This window comes from Pygocentrus nattereri, chromosome 15 (genome assembly GCF_015220715.1).
Source record: "Pygocentrus nattereri isolate fPygNat1 chromosome 15, fPygNat1.pri, whole genome shotgun sequence".
Taxonomy (NCBI): domain Eukaryota; kingdom Metazoa; phylum Chordata; class Actinopteri; order Characiformes; family Serrasalmidae; genus Pygocentrus; species Pygocentrus nattereri.
The window spans coordinates 36,520,758-36,548,439 of NC_051225.1; the positions used below are offsets into that span (position 1 = coordinate 36,520,758).

The following is a 27,682-nucleotide window of genomic DNA, read 5'->3' on the forward strand; positions in this document are numbered from 1 at the left end:
TGCTTAATTCACTCTACTTATTCCTTAATAAAGACAATTAAAACCAGGTAATGTCTTGATAAGGCTGAGTAAGAGCTTTAAGGGGATTATAGCATCTCTCTATACTGGATTCTTTCACTAATGTGTCTTTAAAAAGTGATAAGATTTAATTAGACCTATAAAAGTGAAAACTAATGTATAAACTTTTGCAACTTCAGTTGCCAGTGGGCTTTAAAGGATTAAAAAGAAAGAAGGACGAGCCTTAATTTGCTCAACGCCACTTAAGCAGCCCTGTATCAGTTCACTGGCGGGCTAGGAAAGAGTCTGAAATCTGATCACAAAGCTTTTGCAATACATTTACCCCAAAATGTAATAAATATTGGATGGCTGAACACAGTAAAGCATACATTTTATGGATACTTTGGTGTTATATCACTGTACATCACAGTATGAATGTGAAGATTTGGTCGTGTGGTTTTGGAAAGTGAGGGATGCAATTTGCGCAATGCTATATAAGCATATAAGCTTCCATTGCTGGCTAAATTAGCCTCGTAGCTCCTGGGCAAAACTAAAGAAGTTCACACACCAGCCATGGGGGAAGATTGTGTACCACAGTTTTAAGTCTGATTTATTGCTTCGACTATCTCAGGTCTAAAAAGGCTGGACCCCTGTTCACACAGCAGGCAGAAGTGTGAGCGCTGCCTGGAGCGGAGTCAAAGCCAGCTGACCTGCAGACGGGCCCAGAAACCCATGATGCGGTCCTGCAGTGAGGGTGCCTACAGTCAGCGCTGTGCACCAGCCAGCACCAATACACTGCCCTATCCACAGCAAGAGCACATCATCAGGGTACACAGCATGGATGCTTCAATTACAGCCAGTTGTGAAGTTCCAGCCAATGGCAGATTGTCTCCAGCCTCGTTGGCAGATGATGACTACAATGTCCCCTATAACTCTCCAGCGAACTTTGTGGGCCAGCAGTCATTAGAAGTGGCGGTTGGCAGGGCAAGAGGTTTCAAGGCCAGACCACGCTCTCTTCCGCGGCGGTTCTGCAGGAGGCAGGATGTCACCAGCGAAGAGGCGTTGACTGACTCGAGTGGTTCCAGTCGAGGTTCTCCACAGAAAGAGGAAGAACTGCTGCATTCACAAAGCTACTGCCAGGTAGGACTTTTGGTTTGCAGACTTTTGAACATTGGTCAAACATTTGCTTAGAGACAAAGTCAAACTTTACTTTCTGTTCCTGAATTTTACTCTGACTATTGAAATCTGGCTGTAAGAAATATTTTTTAAACTAGTTCTAAGTATAGTGCTGTCCCAGAAGAGTAAATATGTTAAGTATTAAGTAATGGTTCAGAGGGTTTCTGTAGCTTTTGTGTGGTGTACTTCTGCATTTGCTTAATACCATCAGAAAGAAGGATGTGGCAAACTGAGACAAGTGGATTGCCCATAAATGGTAGCTGAGTGAAAAAAGGCGTGATTTGCACAACTGCTACCTTCAAAGCACTGCTGTACATAGCGTTGGGTCTCTTTTCCTATTCATTTACATATTTACACCTCATGTCATATTTACAGTCCACAAATTATTTGTACTAATACGTCTCTGTATACAGACAGAAACCACAAACACTAATGTTTGTATATGCACTGCAAATAGGCCTTAATACGCTGTACTGCAATAAAATCCAGCACTGTAAATAATATCACTGTAAAATTACAGACATTCATTGTACCATATCAAAAGTAAGAGTAAATATCAACTGTGTATTATCATCTGCACGAAGTTCACTGTGATGTCATTTACTGTAATAAGCTGTGAATAAATTACAGTAATTCCCTGTATTTTTACCTAACATCTAAGTGATGTAACTCAGTAGACAGTAATTTACTGTAAATTTACATATGAAAAATGACATATTTGAAAGTAAATACACTAAATTAACATATTTCTTTCAGTTTTTGACTGTATATGCACAAAATATTTCAAATAAAGACATTTAAAATGCAAATACTCATTTTACAGACATTTTAACTTAAACTTTCAAAGTCTTTAAAATAAAACCTGAAGCATCAAAATAAAAGAATCTATTTTTTTTTATGTCCCATTTTTTAACTCTCAGTTGCTGTCATATTCCAAAATGCAGTGAGGTACATTTCAAAGTCGACCTTGCAGTAACTTGTAAAATTATTAAAGAAAACATATTAAGATGAGTGGATTTCACAATAAATTATGAATACAGTATTTCACTGCGAAAAAAAATTGTGCTACATTACTATAATATACAGGTAAAGGTGCAAAAGTATAATACGGCAATGCTTTACAATGCATTACAATAGCCAGTAGTGCCACATTTAAAATGCTCTATTAAAAACTATGAATGCATTGATTTTTATACAGTGTATCAGATACAATACAGCACAAAATCCAGTTTAGCCACATGCATGGCAGTAAAGCCATTTTATCAATCTCAGCATGTAGAACTGGAGCTTTCTATGAGCTACCATGTTTCCTATCACTGTATAAAAGATGCAAGAGGCTTTCTTTCTTGCTAGATGCTTATTTTTTTTCCCAAGGGAATGTACAAGCTCATTCAGAGCTCTATTCACATCAATATGAGCTGTTCCGTTTAAACAAATTTGAATAAATTGCTTAAACAAGTTTTCTTATTCACAATGTAGTTTGTGACACAAACTCAGTAAGAATCGCAGATGTTTTGACTTTATTCGAACACATTCTTTACATATCAGATCAGATATATGCAACAACAGTACTTTGAAGTCGCTTTATTATTGGAAAAGAGTAGGTAAAAAGGCAGAAACAGGTACTTTTTCACTAGCCTTAAAGGGTAAAACAGGACTACTAATGCTCTCCTTTCAGTGAATAGTTTGTGTCCATTTAGACTAATATATATTGTATGATATATATTTATACTTATTCCTCTGTCTTTGGTCTCTCCACATGATACTAGTTTTTCTGCAGTGTGTACAAGGCTTTGAGAAAGATCTCAAGGCTTCTGTTTAAGAATGTACGTGGGATTTCGATACTTCTTCTTTCCGGGTGGTGAATGTGGTGCACGAAGACTTTGAGATTGCAAAGATTTATTTGTGACATATGTTTCCTTACATGATAGAGCATCATGGTTTAAATGTAATTCTAGGATTGGTGTTTCCTTTGTGTTGATTCCCTTGTGTTGGTGGAAGTGCTTAGCATGGGGCATGCTTCTGGAGTGTGTGGTTGGATTGTTGGTGTCTGCATCAGTGGTGCATGTTGCAACGATGGCAAGCAGCTATATTTCTACACCTTTGTAAAGGCTGTGCATGAAGTGTCGAGATCACCCAACCATTTCCTGTTTGTGTGACAGGAAGCGAGCGAGCGTTCAGAAGGAACTAAAACAGCACTCTCTGAACCTGCCGCTGCTGGTGTGAGTGAAAATACACACAGGGAGGGCAGACAACACAGAGGTATGCTGTAAATTTTAATGGTGTGCTTGTGTTTATATGTTGTTGATTCATGAATAATCATGTTATAAATAATTCCAATATCAGAATGAGATACAAAACGATATGCTTGTGTCAGTGTCAGATGTGAAACTGATTAAAAACTGAAGTAAACTGTAGTTTCCATACGAATTCATAGCATAATGAGGATGATATTTTTTCATGTACATGAAATGGAAACTCCGCTGTTTCAGTTTCCAAGGTTTGCTAATTTGCCAAGTTTTGCTGTTTGATATGTTTCAGACTCAGAGACTTCCATCCACGTGAGCAATTCATCTAAAAGAACCGGCCTGAAACGTCAAGGCCGTGTTGAGTTAAGCCCTGAAGAGCAAATTGACCCCTGGGTAAAGCTAGCTGTTAGTCCAGAGAAGAACCTGCACCATCCTAAAACCATGAGTGACTACAATGGGAATAACGAGATTAATGGTACAGAATCAGAAACCACAGATGACATCTCAAGCTCGAAGCCAGAGGAAACCTCTGGTGCTAAAAAGGGTCCCCCAGTGGCTCCAAAACCTTCCTGGGTACGCCAAAGCCTCAGAAGCATTAAGTCTGGGAAATCGCCAGCGGAGGCTTTTAAACATCCAGACAGCAGGAGCCAAGATGCTGGAAGGACCTTTGGCGTTAGTCTGAGAGCCACTTCGTCAGCAGGGAATCTATCAATCAAGCAAAAGATCAGCTCATTTGAGACCTTTTCTAACACTGATGGAGGAGAGCGGACAAGCAGAAGACTAGCTCCACACTCATCCCTTCCTTTGACGGAAAAAAGTCAAGCACGGGTTGAGAAGGCACAGCCTGTAGATGTCAATAATGCAGGGAGAAGCAGAACCTCTGTCATCAATGCAAATGCCAATGACAAACCTTCTCAACCTGACACTTCTGAACCACCTCCCACCACCGAACTGTCTTCAGAAGTAGAGCAAACAACGCCCGAGAAAACATCTTCAGAAAAAGATCAAACAACATCTGAAGTAACAGAGACATGCGATCCAACCACAGTTGAAAACCCCTCTGAGGAATCCACAAACCCTCCAGAAGAGATTCCGTCAACAGCCGAAAAAGAGGAAGAAGCAAGTGCTCCTGAGGAAGACTTGCCTTCTGTCGGGCATTGCCCCAGAAGGTCTAGCAGTTCTAAAGATCCTCCATCAGAAAAGCACTCATCTTCAGAAGATCAAGCAAGTCATCCTGCAAGCTTAAGAACCAGGAGCCTACCCTTGAACACCAACCCTTCGACAGATGCCCACAACCAAAGTGGTCTGGAGGGGGTTTCTCTAGAGATCATTCTCTCCTTCAGCAACCAGGTGTCCCATGCCTTGATGCGGTCCATGCAATCCCTTCCACAATCCCCCTGCATAAAGCTAGGCAACCCCTGGAGTGCCCCTTCTGGATCATCTCTTTCAAACCCTTCAGAAGAAGAAGTCTCTTCAGCTGAGAAGCCTCCACAATCCCCAGCACCAGACAACAATGACAAAGGCTTCTCTGTGAGGTATGCCTTGCTTTCAAGCTTTGCCAGAAGCATGTGGAAACTTTGCATTTCATAAGATAAGGTACAACTGCAGTGTAGGTTTGACAAAATGACCAGATGCTGAGGCTACACTTTGGGCATTGTACACATCCTTCATCTTGTGTGCAATTGGCATGCTAAACATATAAGATTCTTTGATGTGAAACCAGAAGAGGAAATGAAGCTTGGCTGCCTTAGACTGATACAACAGACAGACTTATCTAAAGTTCCTGTTACTAAGATAACATCATGCAAGCACCAACCACACTATTGCTACACTAAAGGAAGGCAACTTTATCTTGAAGTAAATGAAATCTTTAGAAGAATGCTTTGAAATGTAAGCAACCTGCACAACTGAAATGCAAAAGAACTCAAAGCTTGGGATTAAAGTTTAGTTTTGCACAGGGAAGGTTCTGCATTAAGTCATAGATCAATAGCTAGGACAAGTCTTTTACTAATTTTCTGCTTTACAGCCTGGCTGAACTGAGAGAGCGCACTATTGAGAGAGGAGAAGAGCGCGAGAAAGATGACGGTGGACTTGAACTACCCCTCACCACACCCTCTGCAGTGTGCGCCCAGTCATTGATCTCAGCACTTCCTCCCCAAGAGATCCAGCGGATGATCCAGGAGGTCAAGGACCTCGATGAGGACACCCTAAAGGTGAGTCTAATTTCACAGTGATGGGATTGAAGGGAGAAATGGCATCTGAATCAAGTAAATTCAGTGCATTACTTGAGTGCATAATTATGTGTATAACATTAAACATGCAGCCAGCTGATGTCTGTTGTTGAATGTTTCTCCATCCAGTTCTACTTATTGCATGCATATGTATAGTAACCATGGACTGGGCAACACTCCAAAAGTTTGTGTGTATTGTAAAAATAATTGAAAACGGCTGTTCTTTTAAAGTGTTGGCTTATTATTCAGTAATGAAACAGCTATGAAGATGATCTGTAAGTTATATTATGAACACAAAGAACTGACTATTTGTCTAATCAACAATCCAAACAAGCAATCAATCAAACTCGAATCTAACTTCACAGAGTAAGACAACACAAATAAAAGAAGTTTAGATTAAAAAAGGAGCATCAGTTCAAATCTCACAAACATTTCTGTGCTGTTCCACTTTGTAACTCAGTAACCGGAGAAATTTTGACCATTTTTAGTTGATTTTTAGTTTTATTTTTAAAGTTGAAACTTTTAAAATAATAAGTTGACAGAACATAAGACACATTATTGTGAGCTTACTATTAGATATTATAATAACCTAAAATTTTGAAGTGGTCTGGTTACTATTTTTTTATGCCAAAACACTTTCTTTCATTCATTCATTCATTCATTCATTCATTCATTCATTCATTCATTCATTCATCTATTCATTCATTTATTGCAGTCGCAGCATTAGCCAGTAAACCTGGCACTTAAGTGGCCAGGTTCCAAAGTTATATTACACACTTCTATAGCCTAAAATTAACTCTTTATCTTATCTTTATCTTAGTATGTAATAAGGCTGGGGTTTTTAAGGGGTTAATACACCTGCAAATTGAAGTTTGTTCTTAGGCATTATATCAATATTTAAATAAATATTAGGTAAAATAACTAAAATAAAAAATTTAATAATACAATATTATAAAGAATGAGAATTATTAAGCTAACTTGTTGCTTCAAGGAATACAGTCATATGAAAAATAAAAATAAAAATTAAAAATAACATGTTCTGCTGAATTCCTAAGTGAAAGTAAGTTAACCCATCATCTACAGGCACTTAAATATGGCGTAAATTTAGTGTAGAATTGCTATTTATAAAATACAAAACATGGCATAATTTCTGCACAGGCCACATTTGCTGTTTTACTACTATCCCACTATGTTACATTTAGAAATAAGACAGGAAAGTAATTGCATAATAATGCCTTATATTTGTTTGACACCCCTGTTTTTTAACAGACCAAATTAGACCACAGCCATAGATTTTCAGGTTTAAACACTAGGAACACTATGTTCTCATGACGTACCTTGAAGTTGGGAGTTTTTTTTTTCTTCCCACTAGTTGCAGATGGAAGACAGATAGCTAGCAAGGAAGTATTTTCAGTTTTAGGCCGGAATGCCTCTTTAGAGGATCCGCCAATTGGCCTCATCTTAATGAGAAAAATATGTAGACAACATCTTTTTAGCACGACAGAAATACCTGTAAAAACATCCAGTTCAAATGTTATGTTCTACTTTGTGATCCGTCTCCTGTTATCTGTGAAGAGTCTACCATAGAGATAGAAAAGGTGCGGAGGCAGAAACACATTAGGGGCTGCAGAAAAGGGCTGATGGGACCACTAGCATGACTGAGATTTCAGGATCCTCAGGACATCACCCCTCCTTCCTGCCAGCAATTAGCAGGACCATCAGCCAACCTTTATTATGTTAATTCACAGAGAAGCACTGAGGCAGCAGCTCTGTAGTGCATCCAGTAACTACTAGTAACATCTGTCTTTTTCTCCCTATCTCTGTAAATACATAAATATATAATATACTGATTGTTGTTGTTAGTGTAATATCTCCATATCATTATATGTATATATACCGTTTATGGATACAGTTATACAGTACCGAGTCTCTGTGTGTAAAATATTACAACTTCGATTTTATTATTATTTATTATTGGTGTTATTAGCATAAATAGCGCTTATGTGAATTCAAACAGAATGCGGGACTGAAAGTGTTTGATTATGAAAATTATCATTATATAATATAGTTTTCCAGTGAGAACAAAAAGACATGTGCTACTATGTGCCCATGAATTATAATCTTCTCTCTCTGTAGTAGTCTACTACTCGGTCAATGTACTGTAGCAAGGAGTAGATAGATAGATAGATAGATAGATAGATAGATAGATAGATAGATAGATAGATAGATAGATAGATAGATAGATAGATAGATTCGATTTTTCTTTTTTGGTATACCGAAGCAGATAGCATCACATGGAAATCCCCTAGTAGCAGAGGAGACATGCCCTATCAAGCTTTTAAGCCTTTGCCGCTCATAGTGTATCATTTGTCTGCCCTCTTGCTTTCACCGTGTTAGGTAATCAAAGTGCAGCTTCCACACTTTGATGGCTTTCCCTGTTCCCCCAGAGGAGCACTTGGCTCAGCACTTTGCTGAACATCTGTAGGCGTTTCTCCTGTTGATACTGCATGTCATCACCCCCTTAGTAACTCTTTGAGAGCTATTACCTATGAAGCACTAACATGATTCATGACTTCCTACAGGTTAATGTTGCAGCAGAGTGGGACAGATCGCCAGTCTGATTGCTGAGTGAAGCGAAAAGCCCAGCTAGCGCACCCCTAAAATAGCAACTGAGAAATTAACAGGATGGCCATTAACAGGACGCGTGATGCACTGGTGAAATACATTACATTAGCGAGGAAGACAGACGTACAAGAAGCCGATAAGGGCTTGCAAAGTGGACAGCTGTATCTGAGGTTAGCCATTAGCTTCTCAGTAGCCCAATAACAGAGTTAGCATAGCTGACAGGGCCGTCCCCATCTGGAAATCATCATGGAGGCAGCTGGCTATTTACACAGCAGTAAACCTGTGATCTCTTCATGAATGCTAATCGCTCTCCAGCACATTTATATCAACCCAAAATGGATTAGAACACTACGTTTCTGATATAGTAGCGATCCATCTTAGCCGCTCAAATGAACCATGCGTTTAATTGGCTCGGATGTAGCCGAAAACCTTTCTTGTTGACGAATTTACCATTACTCTCATCCATCAGCAACTGGAAGACATCCATGTAGTCATTCTGCACAAGGAGGAAGGAGCTGGCTTGGGTTTCAGTATTGCTGGTGGTATCGATCTGGAGAACAAAGCAACTACAGTGAGTACAACCTCCATATTCATGTTAGCCTCCCCCACAGCATGGCAAGTCTTCTCCCAGCCCACCACAGGATTCATTTTAGCCTACCTACCTAATGCTAACTGTCAGCCTGGCTGGGTCTTAATAGGAACAAACGTCCACTTTTTAAAAAGTTCTGCAAGCTTTTTCGCAAAAGTTATCCAAGTGTTCTTTGGTTTCTATTGCACTGGCTATTTCAGACCCGTAATCCAATCTGAGATCAGATGGCTGATCAGTTAACTTTTGGCCTGATGACTTTTAGCTGAGTCATGTTTCAACTCCTGAGAGATAAATACAACTTTTGAGCAATTCACTGTTTGATGTTCATAATACGATGAATGTTCTTAGCTTCTCTGCACTTGCTAGCATGGCCTGGTAGCAGTTCGTTCACACCAGTTGTGTCAATATTGTCAAACGATCATCAAACTTTGCTTCCTCGTTATAAAATCCTAGGTTCACAGGGTCTTTCCACAAGGCCTTGCGGCTCAGGAAGGCACCATTGAGAAAGGAGACGAGGTGCTATCCATCAACGGGCAGACACTGAAGAATGTAAAGCACAGCGATGCTACCGCAGCACTCCGTCAAGCGCGTGACTTGAAACAGGCAGTGGTTGTGGTGTGCAAGAGCAAAGAGGGAGGAGATAGCAGAGGAAATAACGCTAACGACGCTGGCTGCAGCAGTGGCACAGAGCCCAGCTTCACAGGTACAGTAAAGCTAGTTACACACCATTAACCTTCTTAGCTTTTAACGCAAGCTGATGTGAAGTTTTTTTGGACCATTTCTTCTGGTCTCTTCAACATGAAATGTCGATACAGTGTAAACGCAGTGACCTATTAGTTGGTCAGTTTGTGATAATTGGCTATACCCAAAGTCATGGATGTGTAGAGTAATTATTATTAAACATTTGATAACAAAGCCAGATAATATGACTTTCTGCCTTTCTGCAGATGAGAGTGGTGATGTCTTGACCCTGGAGTTGGAGAAAAATGCAGGTGGAGTTGGTTTTAGCTTGGAAGGAGGAAAAGGCTCCATTCATGGTGACAAACCTTTGGTCATCAACAGAATCTTTACAGGTAAGACCAAAAACCCTTCAGTGACCATTCAGTTTGTACGTTACAAACACCTAACAATAACAAATGATCAAGCTGGAGCTCAAAATATACTTACTAGCCAATTTATTAGAATCCTCTCCCTTGTAGCTCCACCTTAGTCTGAAGCTGATTTCTATCCCCTAATTATTAGTCAGTTTCTGATAACAGAGCCAGCTTTGGCTGGACATTTTTGGGTGGCAGTCCACCTTAAACTAGCTGTGTCACTGATGTGTAAAAACCCCAACAATACTGCTGTGTCTGATAAACTCATAAGAGCATCACACATACTACCATGTCAGTGACACTGCTGTGCTGAGAATGGTCCAGCACTCAAATAATATCTGGACAACAGTGGTCCTGTGGTCAGAAATTGACCAATTATGAATGAGTTGGGGGATTGGGTGATGAGCCGTGCAACAACAGATGGGCTACAGTCTGTATTTGTACATCGATATAGACAGTAGTGGACGAAGTATTCAAATCATGTACTTGAGTTTAAGTACAGATACCCAAGGTAAAATATTACTCCAGTAAAAGTCGAAGTTCCTCCCTTTAGACCTCCACTTGAGTAAAAGTACTAAAGTATTTGCCCTGAAATGTACTTAAGTATGAAAAGTAAAAGTACTAAAAGAATAATTATGGCTCTGATGCCCTGTTATCGTTTTTGTAAGAAGACTGATGCTTCATGAACTCATTTTATTTGAAAATACTCCAGTGTCACTCTTGGTAAACCAGTCTTTTAACAGAATGTTATTAATTAGTCACTGATGTCTATTAAAATGATCATCACACTGAAACAATGAAGGCAAACAGTTTCCACTAGGTAGAATCAAGTGGCTGTGAAATAAGCTTTTCGAAACAAGCAAAGTTTCAGATTAAGATTTATTTTCAACCTGGTTACAAATTTAAGTTTAATGAAAACGCTTAAAAACACAGGTTCACAAATGAGTGTGCCCTGATTGGTGTTCTTGCTTCACACTTCTTTTGTTTTGGGATGTAATGTTTTTTGGTTCATTAACCAAAAGGAACGACAGATTTTGCATAATGTGGTGAAGTAAAAAGTAAGATATTTGACTTCGAAATGTAGTTGAGTGAAAGTAAAGTCGCTTAAAATGGAAATACGTGAATATGAATTACATTTACTTAGTTCCTGTCCACCACAGAATATAGGTGATCTACAAAGTAGGTGGTGCCCGTATAGCGGCCAGTGAATGAAAGTGCATATTGGGTGTTTCTAATAAACTGGCCAGTAAGTGGAAGTACAAGTTTGGTGTTTTTAATAAAATAGCCAGTCAGTGGAGGTACAAGGTGGGTGTTTCTAATAAAGTGGCCAGTTAGTGGAAGTACAAGGTGGGTGTTTCTAATAAAGTGGCCAGTTAGTGGAAGTACAAGGTGGGTGTTCCTAATAAAGTGGCCAGTGAGTGGAAGTACAAGGTGGGTGTTTCTAATAAAGTGGCCTGTGAGTGGAAGTACAAGGTGGGTGTTTCTAATAAAGTGGCCAGTTAGTGGAAGTACAAGGTGGGTGTTTCTAATAAAATGGCCAGTGAGTGGAAGTACAAGGTGGGTGTTTCTAATAAAGTGGCCAGTTAGTGGAAGTACAAGGTGGGTGTTTCTAATAAAGTGGCCAGTTAGTGGAAGTACAAGGTGGGTGTTCCTAATAAAGTGGCCAGTGAGTGGAAGTACAAGGTGGGTGTTTCTAATAAAGTGGCCTGTGAGTGGAAGTACAAGGTGGGTGTTTCTAATAAAGTGGCCAGTTAGTGGAAGTACAAGGTGGGTGTTTCTAATAAAATGGCCAGTGAGTGGAAGTACAAGGTGGGTGTTTCTAATAAAGTGGCCAGTTAGTGGAAGTACAAGGTGGGTGTTTCTAATAAAGTGGCCAGTTAGTGGAAGTACAAGGTGGGTGTTCCTAATAAAGTGGCCAGTGAGTGGAAGTACAAGGTGGGTGTTTCTAATAAAATGGCCAGTGAGTGGAAGTACAAGGTGGGTGTTTCTAATAAAGTGGCCAGTGAGTGGAAGTACAAGGTGGGTGTTTCTAATAAAGTGGCCAGTGAGTGGAAGTACAAGGTGGGTGTTTCTAATAAAGTGGCCTGTGAGTGGAAGTACAAGGTGGGTGTTTCTAATAAAGTGGCCAGTTAGTGGAAGTACAAGGTGGGTGTTTCTAAAAAAGTGGCCAGTGAATAGAGGTACAAGGTACAAATTGACATACTAATGTCAGAAGACATCCATTTTTTCTAACACGGGGTCACTTTGTTGGGTGAAATTACACAGCATATTAAAGGAACTGACGTTGTAGCTTAGTATATGTCAAAGTAATGCAATGCTAATGATATGCCAGCTTAAATTGTATAAATGGCCAAATGAAGTAAGGCCACAGGAAACGGTCACTTTATTGTTCAAATAGCCTGATGCCATATTATCAGAAGTACATACACTGAGCTATAATTTCATTTCACCCTAGAAAATGTCATGACAACCAAGTGTCAGAAAAATTGGGCTTATGTAGACATTGTGTAAAATACTTTTGTATTTTGTTGCAATGAATGTGTTTCTATATGTTTGTAGGCAGTACAGCGGAGCAGAAAGGTCTGCAGGTTGGTGACGAGCTGCTGCAGGTCCAGGGCTCAGCTGTGCAAGGTCTTGCACGGTTCGAGGCCTGGACCCTCATCAAAGGCCTTCCTGATGGGTCATTCACCGCAGTCATCAGAAGGAAGAAAGACGAATAGAGCTAACCCCATTACAAAAGTACTGTAAACAACCACCTTGGAGCCTAAGCAGCTGAACAGAGAAAGCACACAGATTAAGCCTGATCTTATACTAGAGTATTAATTACTAGAGAATCTCTAATGACAATGGCATTTATTAAGAATAATAGTAATGACAACACATTTGTATTTGTATAGCTGTTTTATAAAACCCAAAGATGTTTACAGTGGATGAGAAAACAAACATAAAATGACGTAACATGAAGGACAGATTTAGTCTAAGGCTAGGCTTAATCTGCTTAATATCTCTAAAGGCCTTGTTGTTATGTTACTGTCTCGTGCTTATTGGAGGTTGGTGAAAAAACAGGAAGGAGAATATTATTTCAATTCTGCTTTGCATTTTCAAGCCATTCATCAGTTTCTCGGTCTTATTACCAGAGGACTAGTTATGAGGATATTTCAAAAAGCAGGCGTTCTCAGTTAGCCTGATCAGTTAGGCCAAAAGTCGAGCTTGTTCAATAAAAGATGAGCTAAGGCCCATTTCACTGGACAGTCCTCACTTTGGACTTAAGCTATATAAGCCTGAAATAACGTGCTACAAGAAACCTGCACTGAAATAAAAATACTGGATTCAAATGTTTACAAAATTTCCACATGAATAAAATAAATCAGAACAGCAGTTTTTGCCAAAAAAACTGAAAATAAAACCAAAGTGGTGTATATTGTATTCATTTTCTTATGTGGAAATCTGGATCAAGTACATCTTTTAAACCTTTTTTTTTCAGTGTAGCCTGTTTTGATGACATGTTTGTTTAGATCAAATGTTCAGCCATTTGTCTTGCTACCCAAAAAGCTTCACACAGCCTTACTGATGCTTTTATTTCATAAAAATGATTTCCGATTAGTGCTGGGTATCAAAGCTTTTTGTATGCTCTCACAAAGAAAGGTACTAAACTGACTCTTACAGGGTGCAGTCACTAGGGGTTGGTTTCATCATAACTTCAGTATCTTTAGTTATCCTATTTTAAAAAGTACCTTTCTACTAGGAAAATGAGTGTAGTGTACATTTAAAACTCCTATAAGCTACACAGTTGGACCTTAAAGACACTGTTGTACATTTGAAGGTACATTTACATTGTACACTAGTACTGTTTTCAGTGTAGTATCAACTCAGTTACTACAATACTACCAGGTATTGAAACATTCCTAGGCATTCAGTACCACAGTTCAATATAGAAGTGCATCTGTAAGCCAAAAGGCAGGCGTGTTTCAAAAACTAGACTGGCTGTCTAAATTCAGAATGCATGTTACTGATGTTAGTGCTTCTTGAATAGGCTACTATTTACCCAGCGCCTCATACGGGTGGCTTCGGCTTTAAGCCACACCCACTTTCGGCCTAAGAAGGTAGCAGAAAAAGTATCGCCCAGGAAACGCTATCAAACTCAATGCATTGATATTGGTGTTGATTTTTGAGCGATACCCAGCTCTAATCCAGACCTCTCAGCACAGAGTTTCAGAACGAGCTTTCTATACATTGTGTTGACGGACGCACTGCTTATAAAAACTGCCTTTGTACTGTTGTACAAGCACGGTCAGGGATTCATGGGCACTTGACTGCGCTCAAGTTCGTCTGTCTTGATAAGGAGATTTGCACAAACCCTGTACATAGAGACACAAATCTATTTGTATGGCATCTAACCAGAGTATCTAACCACATCCTTCATTAAGCCCATTGCTCTCACGTAATGTGAGGTTTTCACAAACGCATGCAACAACAAACAAATCAGGGTCTTTTTCCCCTAAATTACACATTTTTGAAGGGTGAAGAGTGGGCTGTTGCAGCTCTACTCTGGATGCAATAATTTCAGACCAAATATTCAAACACGACATGCCTCATTATAGTAATGGGAATTGGATTTATTCTTGGAAGAATCAGTACATTAGAATACATACAAATATGATCGGAAGCTCCTGCTAACAAATGTTGTTTACTTTTTTTCACTTGTACAGAGTAAGTTCCTAATATATAAAAGGATGTTGTTTGACTGAGTGGAAAATGTTATTGTATTACCCCCCCCCCCCCCCCAATAAATAAATAAGTAAATAAAAGACTATGCAATTAATGACTTGTGTTGTACTAATAAAGAATTAACTGATAAATGCAAGAGACAAGTTGAAGGGCAAGAAGGGCATTGTTCTTTATTTGATGTTTGATGCTGGTGTACTTACTATGATCATACAAAGGGATTTCAGACAAATACCACTTGATTATTAAAAACAGAAATGCATAAAAACTACAATTTGGAATGATCGAGAGTTTACTGGACACAGCAGGCCCTCCAGGTTCAGAGTATGCAGGAATAATATGTTCTGTGGCGGCCCCTGTTGATCAAAGTTCACCGAAGTTGGTGTGCGCATTCAGAGGCCCACTCTTTGTCAGGACTGGTAAGGACATAGGGATACAGAGCGGTTTTGGGGCAGGGGGGTGGCTACACCTGCTGTAATGAAATGTCAAGATATTTTGGATAATTCTTAACTTTCGGACTCGTGAGTGGTTTCAGTCCAAGTTTGTGAAACTTCAGCACCTTAATCTGAATAAGCAGAACCCTGATAACGTCTTAGTCTATGGGCAGCTGTTGTAATTCAACATTATACCAAAGACAAGTATATTTTCATAGTAAAATGATAATAAAAACAGGATTAAAAAAAGCAATCACTGCATAACATGAACATGCCATGAACATGCATTGAATGACAGCAACATCACTGAGGACTAAACACTGACGGTCATGCTCTTCAATGCAATAACAGTGAAGAAATGAGACAGACACACACCTCATCAGACTTCATACAACACAGCAGATCACTGACAGTCCAACAGATGCAATGAATTTACTTCAAATGCATATGTATACGGTGCAGAATTCAGTGCATTCTAATTTTTTTTCAGTATACAGTATCAACCTGATACCTCGTATATTGTGCACCTTATATTCAAGCTTTCAATGATCAGTAAAAATCAGTGATATTACTAACCACTGCTTTTATTCTCCCTATATTTCACTGCGGTTTGAAGGGGAATTCCACCAATTTCTCACAATTTACTCATAATTTTATCTTTCCTTCACGTCGGAATTGTTTACAGTGGTGGTGATAGGAACCAGACGTCCACCTCTAAAAGCTTCCTTACAGAAGTTATTACATGAAATGGTTATGAATACGAAGCCTGATGTCTGACACATTATTTGAAAATATATTTAAGAAGGCCTAAAACAGTCTATGCAGGGTCTATGTAGCCCCCAAAGAAATGATTTTATCATTAATTTATCATCGTCGCTCGATATAAAAGCTCAGAAGACGTTCACTGGCAGTTTTGGATAGTAAATAAGATGTTTATAGTTGTGTTGTAGTCATGGCGACCACTACTGTAAAGACATCTGAGCCATAACACAGCAAACCACTCTGGATCTCTCTGTTTACATCTCAAACACTCAATTACGCAGAAATTTTGAAAAATTGGTGGAATTCATCAAACCATCAGGAACCTACACGTTCTCCAAAGGTGTGTATCTCATTTAAAAACTTGATAATGCTACTAAGAGTGCAGGCAGTGGCTTTTTCCAAAGATTCAAGTTTAATTGAGTGTTTTTCGCTCCCTTTTTGTAATTAGCGGTACATTTACAGAGATGTAATCTGAGTAAGTCAATAAGACCGACTGTACTAGGTAGGAATGCCTAAACGCAGCCTAATGTCTCAGTTCAGAACTATTCATATGACATCAATGGAGAGAAAGTGGGTTGGTCCCTACGTTCACAATACACTGATTAATTTAATTGAAAAGAACTAACTAACTAATTCAATGTTAATAGGTGAGGGTTTATTACTCTATATTCCTGATTGCTGTCGCTGAGCAAAAGCAAGTTTGCCTTTGACATTTCAGTACATGTGAATATATTAGGATGAATTTAAAAAAAGGAGGACGGACTGAAAAGGCTTCTGTGTAGTTACTAACTGTACTGAACTGTGACTATATACAGCTACCCCAATAACAAGCCCTCAGTGGATTCATGCAGACTGATGAACCTCAATTTCAATATTAATGTCAGTTTTTGTTATTGTTTGGAGTCAAAATGATCCTTAAGTATTCAAACTACAACTTACATTGCACAAATGTAAACAAATACCACAAGTGCTTATCATCAATATACAGGCCTTTAAGTGATGGACTGGAATTAAAGGGGAATTCCACCACTTTTTCAGATTTTCTCCATAATTTTATTGTGATATAAACAGTCATTCAGAGGCTTGATGTGAAATGCACCATTCTGGGAGGGAGGGATACATGCAGGGCTTTGTGAGGCAAAATAGCCCCCTTAAGTATATTTATTTTCACATTTATGACTATATTGACATTCGGTCTAAAAACTAAAGACGTGTAGGTGCACTGGTGGTTTGGGACAGTAAATAAAATGTCTATATTTGTGTTGTAGACGTGGCGACCCCTGGTTCCTATCACTGCCGCTGTAAAGAGTAAGTTTCTCTACAATGAACAGACTTCACATCCAACCTCGACGAATGACTTTACATCTCAATCATTAAATTATGCAGAAAGAAATGGTGGAATTGTCCCTTAAGTGTTTGCAGCCATGGCGGTTTTAAACAGTACATTTTCTTCTTGATTGTGTCTGTTTGAGCTTTTAAACATGAACAAAGACCAATGTATTAAGTAGCCTTCAGGCACTGAACTCCTGAGTGAAGTTAGTTATGAACTACTGTAAGAGCTACAGCAGTTAGATTTTTTGAAATTGACGGTCCATGATGTAAATATTAGTTCACACGCATACAAAAGAAATATATGTAAAATAAATCAATCAAATATATTTGAAAATGCACTTGATAAATGCTGTTCACTTCAGCACTTCAGTGATTGGAATACATTTCGAAATGAAACAAAGGGCTGGAGGTCCCACCTTATATTGTCTTTAATAAATGTGTATTTACACATAACACACACAACAATGTAATTACTGATGATTTAGTCAATGTTACACATGGATTACAGAAGTGTAGCCTGTGTAATTACATGTGTATCAACTTAAGTTTTGCTTAATGTAATCACACACTTGTATCTTCTTCACAGGAACTTTTTTAGTGTAAGTTAAGTAACTTTTTTAATCCCACAAACGGGGAAATTCCACCTCCGCATTTAACCCATCCGTGAAGTGAAACACCACATACACACTAGTGAACACACACACTAGGGGGCAGTGAGCACACTTGCCCGGAGCGGTGGGCAGCCCTATCCACGGCGCCCGGGGAGCAATTGGGGGTTAGGTGTCTTGCTCAAGGACACCACAGTCATGGACTGGCACTGGGGGATCGAACCGGCGACCTTCCGGTCACAGGGCCAGTTCCCTAACCTCCAGCCCACGACTGCCCCAAGTGTAGTGTTACAGTTATACTTTAGAATAAGTGGACTGTTCACAATAAGTGTGTAGTTGTTATGTAGGTACTGTGTAATAATGGAGTGGTAATATAAACAGTGCTTTGGGTTTAATGCAACACATTTCATTAATGCCCTAAACTTACATATTAAGATGAGGGGACGTCTGCTGTTCTGTCACATTACAGGATGGTTTAAAGCTGAAACTGGTCACAATGTCACAGCACTAGCAACAAAAATGCTACTTAAATGTTTGGAAAGCTGGCAGACACAGTGTAAGTAATGTCTTAATGTACGTTAGACACTTTTACTACTGAAGAAAAAAAAACTTGATAGTCTGACAGTCTGATTACAAACGTAATAACATCTGTGTTATTACCCTTTATACCCCCTCATATTTATAACCTGTACATTCTTGTTTATAACCTGTATAACCCCCTTCATGTTCATACCCCCTCATATTTTCTTAACCTGTATATACTATACTTACTGTACATTGTAAGATATATATTTATATTGCTGCTAAGCACTTCTGGATGGATGCAAACTGCATTTCGTTGCTTTGTACCTGTGACATACGCAATGACAATAAAGTTGAATTCTATTCTATTCTATTCTATTGTGTAATTACATGAGAGAGAACAGGCTGTTACAGCTATTAAGATTCACATGTGTAATTACATGAGGTGTATTTCTGTAATCCTGTAACAGTGACTAAATCATAAGTAGCTACATTGTTGTTGCATATATTGTTCACATGTAACTACACAGTAATTAGAGACAATATAAAGCGGGACCAGGTTATAAATGTATCTCACATATAAAAACATGTATGCCTAAGTATTTCTTTATGTGCGTGTGGCCACATGACCGTTACCTCTTGCACTTTTGAAAAAAGTGATGCATTGATTCACAATTTCCACATGAATAACACAGAACACATGAGTGCAGTGTTGGCTTTCAGGTTATGTACTCTTGGCAGTAATTATTTTGATGTAATACATTTTATTTATATGGAAATGATGTACACTCACCGGCCACTTTATTAGGTATGGTTGCTTGTAAGAGGTTGGACCCCCTTTTGCCTTCAGAACTGCCTTAATTCTTCATGGAATACTTTCAACAAGGTGTTGGAAACGTTCCTCAGAGATTCTGGTTGGTTATTTGAGTTCCTGCTGCCTTCCTATCATCTGGAACCAGTCTGTCCATTCTCCTCTGACCTCTCACATCAACAAGGCATTTTCATCCACACAACTGACCGCTCACTGGATGTTTCCTCTTTTTCGGACCGTTCTCTGTAAACCCTAGAGATGGTTGTGCGTGAAAATCCCAGTAGATCAGCAGTTTCTGAAATACTCAGACCAGCCCGTCTGGCACCAACAACCACACCACATTCAAAGTCCCTTAAATCCCCTTTTTTCCCCGTTCTGATGCTCGGTCTGCACTTCAGCAAGTTGTCTTGACCACCTCTACATGCCTAAATGCATTGAGTTGCGGCCGTGTGATTGGCTGATTAGCTATTTGTGTGAACAAGCCATTGTACCTAATAAAGTGGCTGGTGAGTGATTAATTCAATGCAGCACTTTTTTTCTGTGTGCCAAATGCAAGATAAAATACAGATACACAACAAACTGAGGTATGGAATGTTTAGAGTCTGCTGCCGAACTGCTGACCGGGATACATCGCTACACAGCAGTAACGGCTTCCCTTTACAAATTGATTAGATATACAGTACCTTCAGGACTGCAGTAAATAAGTCAAGCTGACTGGACTCGAAGATGCTTCATTGCTTACTTAAGCGCTACATCAGTTTTCCCTCAAAAGAGTGGCGATGTCCAGTCTCTAGCAGTGGAAAAAGCTCCAACTGTGCTGCAGGACTACGAATGCAACTTTGTTTAGACGTAAAATCAATCAGTACAATCAAACTACAAAACTGCCAATAAAATGAAGCTGTTTAAACACGGAAGGCCATGAATGTAAAGTTTTGCTGTAACAGCATTAAAATTCTCTACAGGCCCTTTTAGACACAACCAGGTTCTGCTGCTATTTTCATCAGAAGCCTGTGGAGAACTCCAAAATTCTGCAATACACTTAAAAAACTAAAATCAAAACTAAAATCAAAATGACTGTAAAACAACCAGACAATGTGGGTTTTTTCTAAGTAATGGGATGCCACTTTAAGAGGATGTTCCAGTGCTTTCAGTGCTATTTGAGAGCTTTGACAGCTTTAGTGAGGTTGGAGTAAAAGTCTGTCATACTGGCAGGAAAGAAGGAATCCACGACTGAACGAGGAAGCAAACCTCCCAAATCGGTCTGGAAAAAGCTGATCAGCTGGGTTTTACCTGCTTCCCTGTAAACCAACAGAAAACAGAGAATAAAGGCTCACGTTGACCTGCAGTTTACAATGATTAAAATACACCTAATAATGAATGAATCAATTAACAACACTAACACATTTACAATACTACACTCTCAGAAATGAAGGTAGGAAAGTGTCACTGGTCTGGTTCCCTCCAGGGCACATCTCAGTACCTTTAGTCAGGGAGCATAATTGTCCCATAATCCACCGAAATTATACTGTCTAAGCTGTACTGACCCCACATACCCCGTCTCATCTCCAGGCTTTTTATTTTACTGCTCTGTTTTAAAACATTAGATTATGAAAAGGTACAAATACGAAATTTTCACCTGGAAAAACTGATTTAAGGTTCACAATCAGACCTTAAAACCACTGTTGTAGAGTTTGACTGTATTGGCAGCAGTGGTTGTATAATCTACCACTTCTTTTGATGAATAATCAGGTAATCGTTTCATAATCATTAATCATTCACATATTAATTAATAGACAATATTGATCAATATTATAATAGTTGATACATTAATAATGCATTAAACAACGGCCGGGGTCAGCTCCAGCTCCACCAGCTTCCCATCCTTCTTCAACCCCGAAAGCTAAGCAGCTTAAAAAATGTGTGTGTGTGTCTGTGTGTGTGTGTGTGTGTGTGTGTGTGTGTAGTAAACAATAATAGGACTATCATCACTGATTACATCAGTAGTTGAGTAATCTACTATTTACCTGTTACTAATTAACAAGTAATCGGTTTCTCCTCATGAATAATCCACTGATTAATGGATTGATTGTTTTATTAATAATAATACATTTAATACTAGGGCTGTCACTGTTGATTATGTTGACTACATTAGTAATCAAGTCATCTATTGAATATTTTTAGGAGTAACCGAGTAATCAGAGTATCAAACAATAAATATGACCTTAAGTGATCAGCAAAATACTTTACTGGAAGACAAGGAGCCTGAAAGCCTCAAAAAGACTAAGTAATAAATAATAAATATAAGCACTATGTGGCAAACATGCACATAAACAAGCAGCAGGAAAATGTGATTCTCAGAGAAACTAAACTGTATTCAATATTATTCATTAATTGAGTTTAGTCAAACAGCTACCCTTACACAACAAGGTACTGTAATTTCAGATATAAATATATGTGGTAAAAATTATTATTATTTTTTTAAATAAAATGAATTCACTAAGCTCCAGTGAGCTTCACAGGTCTCTGCTGCCACTTGCTGTTTGATACTGGAACTACACTCTGTAATCACAGGCAGCACTGCTGGTAATTAGTGCAGTGGTTTATTCCAGGAACTCAGTTCCCCCGGTAGATTACCCAGGAACTGGCACACAGAAGCAGCCACACGGATGATTGAACCCGCGCACGTAGCCAGGCTGAGGGGGACAGGCTGGGTGGCTCACATTAGTGGCTGCAAAGACATAAGAAGACACAAGAATGGATTTCTATTAGCGAGATAATAAGGATCAGTCTGTCCCTCTGTCTACTCCTATCCACATCGGTGAGCAGCGAAAAGCAAATATGACCCAGAATAAGGACGAAAGGCTGTCTGTCTGTCTTTGAGCAAACACTGATACCTGTACACTAAAAGCAGGGCTGGAAAGAACTGCCAACATGGAACTTTCAGAATAAAGACTAGGTAACACTTTATTTGAAGTGGTCCTTTGTAGATGATTAATAAACTCTTAAGAGATTTTCAGTAACACATTAACAACATAGTGGTGTAGCATCTGAATACACTGAAGTAAATATCTTGTAGATGTACTGTCGATATATTAATTACATTAAGCAGATGTGTTGTTAATGTTATTTCCAATATGCAAAACCTAACCTTACCGACCGTACCCAAAACCTAACCCTCACCCTGGCCCTAATCCTAATCCTTAACCTGAATATAAGCATTATAGTGTAATACAGTGATTTGGCAAGCAATACCAATGCAGCAAAAAGAACACAACTCAGATGTCCAATATGTTACACTCTGCAATTAAAAAGAAATTGTAAACTGAAATTTGCAGACAGTGCCATGAATTTGTTCCCGTAGAAGATAAGTTAACTTCTTTCCAGTCTGAAAATCACAAAGCTTTTGCATATACCTATGTATAAAGACATGAATGAACCTCTGATAGCAGGGTTAAAGACTGTTTTATCTACAATTATTTACCTTATTCAGTTATTTCTTGAGTCACTTAACTGCCTTGAGACGTCAAAACACCTTCAGGAACACATAAGGAACATCTGAAGGCTCGTAGCACACGGTAAAGAAAACGGTAACTCCTCAGAGCTCATTTGCATCTCAGCATCTCAAAAGCCAGTATCACAATAATGACCAGCAAATGATAGTTTGTGCAGCTCTGACTGAAAAGGCACTAAAGACTGTGGCAGTACGCGCTCGTTCTCCAGAGTCCACTGAAATAAGAACGTTTCAGGGTGTATTTAGGTAAATTCATAAGAGCTGGGTTACATAAAAGGAGACAGAAACAATAAAAAGCTTAATTGCTCCACGCACCATTTGACGTAATTGTGCCATCTTCGTACCGCTTGACTAAAATAACGTCCACGAAGTCTCGAGGTGATATAATGCCCATAGCAGCAGACGGAGTGACAGTCCTGCACACTGTGGTGTCCTGAGGGAAGGAAGAAAAGCCATTACACACCACCGGAAACACCTGAGGCGCTAGATTGGTACAAATGAAACATGAAATGAAACATTGCTATGAGCACGAAACCACTGACTGCACATATATACTGAGGGGGGGGGTTCACTGCACTAAATCACAGCTGCACTAAAATCACACCTACACAAATGACTTAGCGCATGGCTTTAACCACTGTCTTAAAAAGGAGGGTTCTTTAAAGGTTCTTTAGTCACGAAAATGTTTAAAGAACCATGAACGGTCAAAGAACCCTTTGGGGTTCTTTGCATTGTGAAAGGGTTCTTCAGATTGATAGAGAACGTGCTGTAGATTGTTCTATAAAGCAACAAAAGGGGTTCTGCTACTGTTAAGATATGAGCTTGTAACCACAGAAGAACCTTTTTTTGGTGCTATAGAGAACCCTTTATAAAGTATGTATGTATAATGTATGAATATATGTAGGTTTATGTGTAATTATGTCTTGCGACTGTAGCTGCAATTTCCCGTCAAGATCGATAAAGTTCTATCCATCCATCCATCCATTTTACCATGCAAAGAACCCCTTAATCATGCAAAGGGTTCCTCAAGTGTTCATGGTTCTACACAGAACCATTTTCTTTAATAAAGAAATTTGAAGAACCATCTTTTTAAGAGCGCAGCTAAATAACTACTATATGAGTTTTTCAACTAAATCTCTATCTGCAGCTCTTTGGTTCTTTGGGCAGTCGTGGGCTGGAGGTTAGGGATCTGGCCCTGTGACCGGAAGGTTGCCGGTTCGATCCCCAGGGCCGACAGTCCATGACTGAGGTGTCCTTAGGCAAAGACACCTAACCCCCAACTGCTCCCCGGGCGCCGTGGATAGGGCTGCCCACCGCTCCGGGCAAGTGTGCTCACTGTTCCCTAGTGTGTGTGTTCACTAATGTGTATGTGGTGTTTCACTTCACGGATGGGTTAAATGCGGAGGTGGAGTTTCCCTGTTTGTGGGATTAAAAAAGTATCGGTTATCTTATCAGTTATATCTATCTATGGCATATGATCACCTTCAAAGCATCTTCAGTGCTTAAACACTAAGGGTCTGTATGGGGTCCACACTTCAGTCCCTCACTGTCACACCTACAGAACTTACACATTAGTCTCATAGTAGTTACTAAAACATTTATTTAAAAACATTTATAAATGACGTTTTTGTCCGAAAATGTATTATTGACATCCATTCACGGTGAAGTGGTACATGCAGGGAATTCCATTACAAAATATTTTTTTCCATCTCAATACTCCATACGAACACTCAGAAGACATGTGTGGGTTGGTGGTTTTGGACAGTAAATATAATAACTATATTTATGACCTCTGGTTCCTAATATTACCAGTGTAAAGAAATATAACTATGTCAGTTTCTTTGCACTGGACCTTTTCACACCAAACCAGCCTGGATGGCTTTGTTTCCACCTCAAACACTGAATTATGCAGAGATTTTGAGAAATCAGTGGAATTCCCCCTTCAGATACTTTAATCAGTGAATAACAGGCCTGCAGTTTGAAGGCTTAGTGGACCTGGACTGAGACTTGGGAGAATGAACTCGAGAAAATGCTCATCACAGGTGTGGAACTTACTGAAGAAACTTGTTCAAGCAGCTCGAACTTCTTTACGTTGTCATCCCATTTCACACGAAGCCCGTTTGGATCCGGATTTAGACACTCCCACACTTTCTGCGGACTGCCGTTCACTATCCCCTCTCCTTTATAACTGCCAGAGTCGGAGAAGCATAAAGTGGCGCATGAATCTTACAAGATTTTGCTGATGAAAATGATAGGATTATAAATATTATTATTATTTTTATTAATACATTTAGCACATTTCTCATGCCCATGATTGCTTCAGATATACAATTCATCAACAAACTACATTATACATATGCATAGACAATATATTGACGTACATTTTTCAAAACGTGTGAAATTTCAAATACCTTTCAACATATTTTAACATACATGTAAATATTTAAAATTGACCTCATTACATACATTTAGCACACCTGTATGCACTTGAATACATTGTCATACACTGATCAGCCATAACATTAAAAACACCTCCTTTTTCTACACTCACTGTCCATTTTATCAGCTCCACTGACCATATAGGAACACTTTGTAGTTCTACAGTCACAGACTGTAGTCCATCTGTCTCACTGATACTTTGTTACCTTGCTCTTCAGTGGTCAGGACCCCCACAGAGCAGGTATTACTTGGGTGGTGAATCATTCTCAGCACTGCGGTAACACTGAGGTGGTGGTGTGTTGGTGTGTGTTGTGCTGGTACCAGTGGATTAAACACAGCAGTGCTGCTGGAGTTTTTAAACACTGTGTCCACTCATTGTCCACTTTTACCATGTTGGTCCACCTTGTAGATGTAAACTCAGAGACGACAGCTCATCTGCTGCTGCACACTCTGCGTTGGTCATCCTCTAGTCCATCAGTGGTCACAGGATACTGGATGTTTTTGGTTCTCAGTCCAGCAGTGACAATGAGGTGTTTAAAAACTCCAGCAGCTCTGCTGCGTCTGATTCACTCGTACCTGCACAACACACACCAACACACCACACCACATCAGTGTCACTGCTGAGAATGATCCACCACACAAACAAGCACGTACACAAACAGATGGACTACAGGCTGTAACTGTAGGACGACAACGTGCACCAACATGGTCAGTGGAGCTGACAAAATGGACAAAGAGTGTAGAAAGAATGAGGTGGTTTTAGTGGTCAGTGTGTGTATATTTACTACACTTGTGCATGTTGACATATACAGATATAACATATATTTAAATATTTAAAAGTTTAAATATAGCATATATCTTTTATCACACACACACACACACACACACACACACACACATATATATATATATATATATATATATATATATATATATATATATATGAGCAAATGTATAGGCATATATTTTATTTGGAAATAGGCATTTTTACAGTTTCACTTCCAATTGGCTACCATATTAAAAGATGACCAATCAGATTGAAACATCTGGATGTGGTAAAAAAAAAAATCTCAGTGCAGCTGTTGAGGAAGATGATTAAAGAGAAAATATCTATATAGCTATTAAATGTGTTTTAGACGGACAGAGCAAGAGACAAATACAGAGTGGGTCACCTTTCTTGTTTTCCTATATCTTGTACTCACATATTCCCAGCAAATTCGGCTGATGGTCTCCAGGACACCACAACTTCACTCTGGATAAACATCACACATGGTTGCGTAACTTCATTTGGCCTTATTTCGCCCAAATCCAGTGCAGAAAATATCGCTTACTCACCGTTTTCTTGCATATCTTCCAGCCGGATTGGTCTCTGCTGTAGCTTAACAGGAGCTCCGCGACGGAGTTGGCCTTTCCCTCATAATCCATAATCATAAAAAACGTCCTTTACTGGAAAACAGAGCGACTGGCGTCGAGATACAACACAGACACTAAAAGCCTCTAACGAGGAGCTCACAACTCATTCATTCCAGTCCAGGACGAGCAGTTGGCTTCCTATTCGCCAGGATCCTCTTCGACTTTTCCGTTCCACCTTAAACGATGCAGCAGTTACATTGTGTCGCCTGTAGGATCTGAATAAGAGTCCAGTTCACTTCCACTTTCTTTGCCAGAAGCACGTCGTACTCAGATGATGTAAAGCTATCATAAATATCTGCGATTATTCTGTAAATTAACATCCAGCCTTTCATTTTCTTTCGGGGATTTTTTTTTTCTGGATAGCTCGGTTTCCTTAGCCTACAGCACGTGACTGCGTTGCATTCTGGGAAATGAAGTTTTCTTTGGTTTGCTGCTGCAGAGGGAATTAAACTGGGGCTGTACTTGGGCCCAGAGTCAGAAATTTAGCAGAGAGGAGAATTATCTCTATGTAATGTCTTCTACAAGGCACTCTAGGATGCTTGGGTTCAGACGGTGTTTGAAATCGTAATTTAAAAATGCTTAAATATTTTTAATATAAAAGAGTACGGGTAGAGAGTGGGTAGCGCTGTCGCCTCACAGCAAGGAGGGCCTGTGTTCGATTCCCCGGCCAGGCAACCGGGGTCCTCTCTGTGTGGAGTTTGCATGTTCTCCCTGTGTCTGCGTGGGTTTCCTCCGGGTTCTCCGGTTTCCTCCCACAGTCCAAAGACGTGCAGTCAGGCCAATTGGACTTGCTAAACTGCCCCTAGGTGTGAGTGACTGTCTGTGTCTGTCTGTCTGCCCTGTGATGGACTGGCGACCTGTCCAGGGTGTATCCTGCCTTCCGCCCAATGACTGCTGGGATAGGCTCCATCATCCCCCCGCGACCCTGACGGAGAAGCGGCTTAGAAAACGGATGGATGGATGGGATGGATAAAAGAGTACATACTTTTCCTGAATAATGAATGGCATAAGAGCTGGACGTTCATGATGTCAAGCAGTCAGCACTCATTAGCGGTAATGTTTATGTTGTGGTGCCCAAAATCCGTTTGCTGATAAAAAGGAAACATGCAGGTTATTTTTATTAGCTTTTTTAGTGAAATACATCGTTCTACTTTCTACAGTTCA

At 39.5% G+C, this 27,682-nt stretch overlaps 2 protein-coding genes across 3 annotated transcripts in view; one reads left to right on the forward strand and one right to left on the reverse strand.

Moving 5' to 3' along the window:
* Positions 1 to 12,926, forward strand: part of il16 (interleukin 16) — a 59,134-nt gene extending 46,208 nt beyond the window's left edge. For both annotated transcript variants that reach the window (XM_017699579.2, XM_017699580.1), the window contains 8 exons: positions 629 to 1,137; positions 3,336 to 3,435; positions 3,715 to 4,957; positions 5,449 to 5,635; positions 8,748 to 8,849; positions 9,321 to 9,570; positions 9,815 to 9,940; positions 12,521 to 12,926. In XM_017699579.2, coding sequence (XP_017555068.1) covers positions 629 to 1,137; positions 3,336 to 3,435; positions 3,715 to 4,957; positions 5,449 to 5,635; positions 8,748 to 8,849; positions 9,321 to 9,570; positions 9,815 to 9,940; positions 12,521 to 12,681 — 2,678 coding nt within the window. In that variant the 3' untranslated portion in view covers positions 12,682 to 12,926. The remainder of the gene's footprint in view (positions 1 to 628; positions 1,138 to 3,335; positions 3,436 to 3,714; positions 4,958 to 5,448; positions 5,636 to 8,747; positions 8,850 to 9,320; positions 9,571 to 9,814; positions 9,941 to 12,520) is intronic.
* A 6,647-nt stretch (positions 12,927 to 19,573) lies between these two features.
* stard5 (StAR-related lipid transfer (START) domain containing 5) lies at positions 19,574 to 26,886 on the reverse strand. The gene is made up of 6 exons (XM_017699505.2): positions 26,441 to 26,886; positions 26,308 to 26,357; positions 24,722 to 24,854; positions 22,982 to 23,099; positions 21,790 to 21,883; positions 19,574 to 20,453 (listed from the first exon to the last, which is right to left on the reverse strand). The coding sequence occupies exons 1-6, from the start codon at positions 26,534 to 26,536 to the stop codon at positions 20,309 to 20,311; spliced, it is 636 nt and encodes a 211-aa protein (XP_017554994.1). The 5' UTR covers positions 26,537 to 26,886; the 3' UTR covers positions 19,574 to 20,308.
* Between the last annotated feature and the right edge of the window lie 796 nt (positions 26,887 to 27,682).